This window comes from Carassius gibelio, chromosome B2 (genome assembly GCF_023724105.1).
Source record: "Carassius gibelio isolate Cgi1373 ecotype wild population from Czech Republic chromosome B2, carGib1.2-hapl.c, whole genome shotgun sequence".
Taxonomy (NCBI): domain Eukaryota; kingdom Metazoa; phylum Chordata; class Actinopteri; order Cypriniformes; family Cyprinidae; genus Carassius; species Carassius gibelio.
In genome coordinates, this window is record NC_068397.1 from 19106087 (window position 1) to 19112978 (window position 6892).

The 6892-nt window shown below is 34.0% G+C and overlaps 2 protein-coding genes across 2 annotated transcripts; one reads left to right on the top strand and one right to left on the bottom strand.

Annotated features, from left to right (window-relative positions):
- Positions 1-923: 923 nt before the first annotated feature.
- LOC127951519 (BAG family molecular chaperone regulator 1) lies at positions 924-3966 on the top strand. The gene is made up of 7 exons (XM_052549416.1): positions 924-1080; positions 1412-1537; positions 1774-1856; positions 1936-2049; positions 2155-2262; positions 2447-2509; positions 3307-3966. Exons 1-7 carry the CDS (start codon positions 1044-1046, stop codon positions 3394-3396), a joined length of 621 nt encoding a protein of 206 aa, XP_052405376.1. The 5' UTR covers positions 924-1043; the 3' UTR covers positions 3397-3966.
- Positions 3967-4162: 196 nt separating this feature from the next.
- LOC127951521 (myosin regulatory light chain 2, smooth muscle minor isoform-like) lies at positions 4163-6494 on the bottom strand. The gene is made up of 4 exons (XM_052549417.1): positions 6335-6494; positions 5544-5751; positions 4787-4948; positions 4163-4662 (listed from the first exon to the last, which is right to left on the bottom strand). The coding sequence occupies exons 2-4, from the start codon at positions 5725-5727 to the stop codon at positions 4490-4492; spliced, it is 519 nt and encodes a 172-aa protein (XP_052405377.1). The 5' UTR covers positions 5728-5751; positions 6335-6494; the 3' UTR covers positions 4163-4489.
- Between the last annotated feature and the right edge of the window lie 398 nt (positions 6495-6892).

The window sequence follows — 6892 nt, forward strand, 5'->3', positions numbered from 1 at the left end:
AACAAGAGGATAGACTGAACAAGAGGTATTACAGTCACATTAATTACAAAAAAAATTTTTTGCATTTACAAAAGTTTGATCAAAATGTTTGTGTAGTTTGATTTACCAAAAAAAACTTTTCCTGCGTATATGGTATTTTCCTAATTGAATAATAATTGCATAATGTATTGTTTTTTTACATTCTAAAATGACATTCTCAAAAAAACAAAACAAAAAAAAAAACAGCTCAGTTATCTATTAGCTTTAGCCCATTTCAAAGTAAAATAATTACCTGTGTAAGAAAATAAATTGTACTTTAAGAATCAGTGGTGTCTTGTTCATCTTGTTTTTTATTTTATTTTATTGCAAATATAAACCATTAACTTTAACAAATAAATACAACATTGGATGAGTGAAATGCAGAGGTAGTAAATCAAAATTATTGTACAGTTTATACAGTTTCAGAAATGTGACAATTTTGTTTTAGTATTAATATTTTCTAGTGTTATAATTAGGTAATTCTGCATAGTCGCCAAGAAAATAATTATGTCGTTTTGGGAATGTTGAAGGAAATGTACATTTATGAATATAATATTTTCCCAATTAAATAAAAAAAACATTTCCTATACATCTATGCTATGTTTACAATACAAAACTAATAATTTAGAATAAAATTATTTTGACACGTCAGACCAAATTTCCTTAACAACGGAGCAATTGAAAAAAAAGATGATCAATAGACTCAATACTGAAATTACCATAGACAGTAAAAGAAATTACAGACATTACAATTCAAATGAGCATTACCAAATGTGGATGCAATCTCTTTAGTGGGGTATAAATTATGGACTTTAAATGTAGTTATTTTCCTTTTTTGGGGACACAGAATTTATAAGGTAAGAGCCATGTTTTTTTCCAATTATTCTTATCTATTAAATAATTTCCCTACAGAAGGACAGATGGATCAGGCTCAGAAAGCGGGCGTGACGTACACACATGCGTCACTTCCGGTTGCATGTGTATACATTGTAAAGTTGTGACTCGTTAGCTAATAGTGTGCCGATATGGCGGAGAACACTATGACAGTGACAGTTGCTTATGGTAAAGATACCTGACTACCTTTTTATATTTTAAAACATTAAGATATATCGAAAATAAATGTAGTCGATATTTATATAGAGGCTTTATACGGTACGACAGTGTTGAAGCTAGCTACCAGTATTACTACATCCCTCTAAACCACAGACGTTTATTCCAATATTAGTTACATTTTGAGGCTAGAAATGTATATTTTGAATTTCCAGGTTAATTGTAATCGAATTTCGTTTAGCTATTGTTTAAATGTCAATGCTGTATTTGCAGATAACGGTGCCAGTTAGCTCTCTGAATCATTTTGAGTATCAAACCTGTCTTCTTGTTCTCCTTGTCTCAGTCACAACCAAACACAACATCACTTTAACAGCACAGGATGGACATGAACCTCTGTTAAAGGATCTGTGTGAAGCGCTGACAGAAGCCACGGGAGTGCCAGTACCATCCCAGAAAGTCATATTTAAAGGTAACACAGTATACACTCTTCATGTGCTTCATGCGTTACATTTACTCAACTGCAAATGGCCACCTGTGTTTTGGGTATAAACTACGGAAATGATCATTTGTTGAACTCAACAGAATGATGCAGTGTTTGAAATAAAAGCATGGTTAGTCTGTGCCAGTGCAACAGTGACATTGTGTTGTTGAATGCAATAAAATCTAGATGACAGGAATTGTAACATTATGTTGTTCCGGTTGTAGGGAAATCACTGAAGGAGATGGAGGAGCCGCTGTCCAGCTTTGGAATAAAGCAGGGTTGTAAACTGATGATGATTGGAAAGAGGGTAAAATGTGCCGTTCGTCAAATCATACAGATAGAGCTGTAATTATTTCTGAATCTGACAAGCTGCTTTATTTTTACAGAACAGCCCAGAGGAGGAAACTGAACTTAAAAAGCTCAAAGACATTGAAAAGTCAGTGGAACAAACCGCCAAGAAGCTTGAGAAGGTGGATGGTGAACTCACGGGACTGAAGAATGTATGTGTGACATGGACAAAAATCCATTTATTCCTCTTATCGAACACTGTACTTGTTATATATTTGGCAATATGGTAATTTCATAATTTAATGGATTATTTACAGGGTTTTCTTGCAAAAGAATTGCAAGCTGAGGCTCTTAACAAACTGGACCACAGGCTGAAAGTTGCCTCTGAGCAGTTCATGAAAATCCTAGAGGAAATCGATGGAATGGTAATTGTTTTTTGTTGTTGTTATATCGTTTTTTAAAGTAGGCATGAAAGGAAAATTCTCCTTACCTATTTTGTAAATGCATTTTATTACACTTGGATGTATGACACAACAAGGAAGAAAATATTTGATTGCTTCCATTGATCAGGAAAACTAATTTGTGCCTCTTTATATTGATTATTTACAGAGCTTTCCTGAGAGTTTTAGTGATTGCAGGATGAAGAAAAAAGGACTCGTGAAAACTGTTCAGGTACGATTATAACTTATTAAAGGAATAGTTCACACACAATTTAAATTTGCTCAAAATGTACTGACCCTAAGGCCATTTGAGATGGAGATGAGTTTGTTCACTTGCAACAGATCATCTGCATTGAATGTGCATCCAAACAGCTGATAAAAACATCACAAAAATCCACAAGTAATCCACACGACTCCAGTCCATCAATTGATATCTTGTTAAGTGTTAAGGTGTATGTCTGAAAGAAACAAATCAGTCCTTCAGATGTTTTAACTTTCAACTGACACTTTGGACAAAATACCAGTCCATAATCCATCCAGTAAAAAAGTCCATCCCCATTTGTCCTCTCATATCAAAATCAACCAGCATATTTGTTTATAACCATTTTCACTTGTATGCAATGCTTGATCTGTGAATATTTCTTTTCTGATTAAGACTAGATTAATTTTTCACTGGAGAATGTTAGCAGAAAGCAACGGTATGAAGTTGAAAATGTTAAAAAATGCTAATTGATGGACTGGAGTTGTGTGAATGATTGTGATGTTTTTATCAGATGTTTGCACTCTCATCCTGACGGCACCCATACACTACATAGGATCTATTGGCGAGCATGTGATGTAATGCTAAATTTCTCCAAATCTGTGCCGATGAAGAAACAAACCCATTTATGTTATTGGATATAAATATTAATGGGTGAACTATTCCTTTAATATTGCATTTTAATTAAGCACGTTAGACTTTACCATACCCATGACCATTATTTGATATAATTTCTTAAATATTGTTTTCTTTATTTTCCTCGTGCTCAGGGGTTCTTAGCTCAGTGTGACAAAATTGAAGCTGGAATATCAGATCACTTGGCTAAGATTCAGACAAAAAACTTAGCCTTAGCAGAATGATCATGAAGAAAGACTCCAGACATCAGTAGTTACTGGTGCTGTAAATGAAGAACCACACTGAAAGCTTTGGCACTGGAGGTGGTCCTGCAGTTCGCCCACAACCTACACACGCACCTGTCACGCAGAGAAGAACAGGCAGCATTCGAAACTATTTGATATCATTTCTTATGAGTTAAGATTTTTCATGTTAATATTTGGAAATATTTCTGGCTAGGTTTAAGGAGTTTTGAACATCTGGACTACACTGTTCTCTCTTGAAACTCTGTTATCTAGCCTGACAGATGTTGGATTTATAATCTTATTTTGATCAAAGAGAAACAAATGGTGCTGGAAGAATATCCTTTTAAAGGATCTAAAATAAATAAATGATCGAATTCAATATGTTTCATGCAGTAAAACTTTTGGATAAAAAAATATACTAAGCAAAATGTTTCAGAATGGATAGTCCTTGTTTTGTTTTTATCATGATTAAATCTCAGGGTGCTTCAAACCACTGGTGGTTTTCCCCATCAATTTCTGTCTAAAATGCTGTTGTGTAGTTATTGAGAGAAATTAAACATTTGAAGACAACTTTTGTGTCATCTCTGTACATTTTTGTCAATTTGTCCTGTTCTGTAAAATCCTATCTCCACTAGGTTTTAATTATATTATGAATTAAAATGTTAAAATACCGTTTTTTAATGGTAAAAAAAATGTTGGGAGAAACTTTAAACTATTTTTTTCATAAAATACCCCACATTCTTTAATGAAAATCTGATGAGTTGACTTATTTCAAATTGTTTATTACAAAGGTGTAAATATCCAGCAACTCCAGGCTACAAGGAATAATTCCAGAATTTATTTCTCAACATTTACATACCAGAACAGCATTCATTCATTTTGAGGTTTACCACAGATTACATGTCTGCTTATTTCATAGATATGTACAAGTCTACTGTTTATGAGAAGGTCCAGTAGAGTCCAATGATTTTGCCTTGCTGATGAATATATCCCCTTTGCACTAGCCCATGAATGTGGGGGGAAAGAAGACCATTATACATGTAATAGTGTTACAGTGTAATTTTCATTAGTTTCAGTAGTGTTTGCCCTTTTCCTAATCATCCTTATCTTTAGCACCGTGTTTCAGGATGCGCGTAAATTCTACGTAGTTGAAGTTTCCTTTCTTGTCAATAGGGGCCTCTCTAAACAGCTCGTCCACTTCTTCGTCTGTGAACCTGTCTCCCATAGTGGTCAAGAGCTCCCTCAGGTAGTCCTCCTGAATAAAACCTAGGAAAAAGGAGGCAACCCGTTTAATAATAACCTAACAAATGTTTATCAAATACAGCATATAATCCTTTAATTTTGATACTTCAGACTAATACATATCGCCAGTGTTACTGTTCATGCTTACCCGTCCCCTCCTCATCAAAACAACCAAATGCGTTTTTGATAACATCTTCAGGATCTGTGCCATTAAGCTTCTCTCCAAACATTGTGAGGAACATGGTGAAGTTAATGGGACCAGGGGCTTCATTCATCATCGCCTCCAGGTATTCGTCTGTGGGGTTCTTACCTAACAACGAAATAACTTCTCAGTCAAAAGCAGTTTGTATTTGATTAAATGTATCTTTTAAAGTGATATTTCACCCCGAAATAAATTCCAGAATAAAATTCTTTATTCTGCTGAGCACAAAAGAAGACATTTTGAAGAATGTTAACTAAATATTTTAGTGCTGTCAAACGATTAATCGCATTCAAAATAAAAGAGTTTGTTTACATAATTCATGTGTGTACGGTGTATATTTTATGTGTATATACACAAACACACTCCTAGAGGTGACACACTCATAGAGGTGAAAAAAAGGAATGCAAATAAAACTCTAAATGACTTGCAATATATTGATTTTCTAAAGATAGTTTCTACCTTATTAGTATGTATGTATGTATGTATGTATATATATATATATATATATATATATATATATATATAAATATATATATATAAAATTGGTTTATTAAGAGCTCAGTTTATGCTATTTTTTTTTTTTTAGCATTTATGTGAAAGAAGGTGAAGAAAAAGTGTAGTCCATTAGAAAGAAGCTGGGTCATTAAGGGCCAAGGATAAAAGATTTAACCTTTCTGCCTCGCCAACTCTATTGGGTCCTCACCTAATGAAGCCAGCATGTCATGCAGATCCTCCTTATCAATGAAGCCATCGCGGTTCTGGTCGATCATGTTGAAGGCTTCTTTGAACTCCTGGATCTGGGACTGGTCGAACATGGCAAACACGTTCGACGTGGCCCGCTGGGGGCGCTTTTTGGTGGTTTTTCCCTTAGCCCTTTTGCTAGACATTTTGCCAAATCTGTAATATGAAAACTGAAATAGAAGAGACGTATGCTTGTTAGGCTTCTCCCTGAGTGAAAAACGTTCAGCAAACATTATACGAATTTTTTTGAGTTATCAAAAAAAGAAGGACGAGAAGTCATTCCGCACCCATGTCAATATAAACTACAGTGACTTTTGGTTCATTTTTTTTATCAACTTACTTTTAAGACAAACAAATTACTGTGTATATAAAACTGTGGTTATGAGTTTGTTTTGCTAACTGTGTTAACATTAGTTGAGCAGCCCACAAGCTAACTATCAACAACAACGGAGTAACGTCACGTTACTTAAAATTTTTATAGCTGACGTTATGTTTATTTTGATAGGTTATTTTAGTTCCTTCGTCCACATTCAAATATAGTCACAAGAGTACTTGTGGTCAATGATAAAGCTTGTTGTGCTGACAGGACGCGGCATAACACATAATTACAAATAAGATAACTTAGCTAGCAACGGAGCTGTTTGACTTCGGTCTGTCGTTTGTAATACACATTCTAAAACTCTAACATCAAATAAAAATATCTCTATCTAGATTTAGACCCTGATGAAGTAAATCGAGTAAAATTTCACATACCTATTCCGGTAATAAAACAAAACAGAAAAAGACAGGAGGACACCTAAACAACGACTGCCACGCTGGTTACTGACGACTCACCGCACCCCTCTGTAGATTAGTGCAATGGTAAAGTCCCGTCTACAGATCATTACATCAACGACTGGAATAGCCCATGTCTTATACTGCAGGGGCAGGTTCAAATGATCAAAATTAAGAAGAATGCCCGAATGACAGTTAAATTAGTCAATTGTTACAAAAAGGTAACGTGTCGATGTCATTAAAATAATGGATTTTTTATTACATAAAGCTCATTTGAAAATATGTTTGTTGTATATTTTAAGAAGATTTAAGATAAAATTAAGAAGAATTTAAGTTTTCTAAAATAGATTTTATATTAGGCTAATATAATACATGTGTTAAATAAAATATTCATAGGCTATGCTTTTATTAGGAAAGCAGAACGTTCAAGTACCAAACACCGAAAGGGACAGCAAACAGTTTGAAAACGTGTCATAATCAATACCATATATATCTTAGATATCAATATAGTTGTTATAAATTATACGACAGTTAACT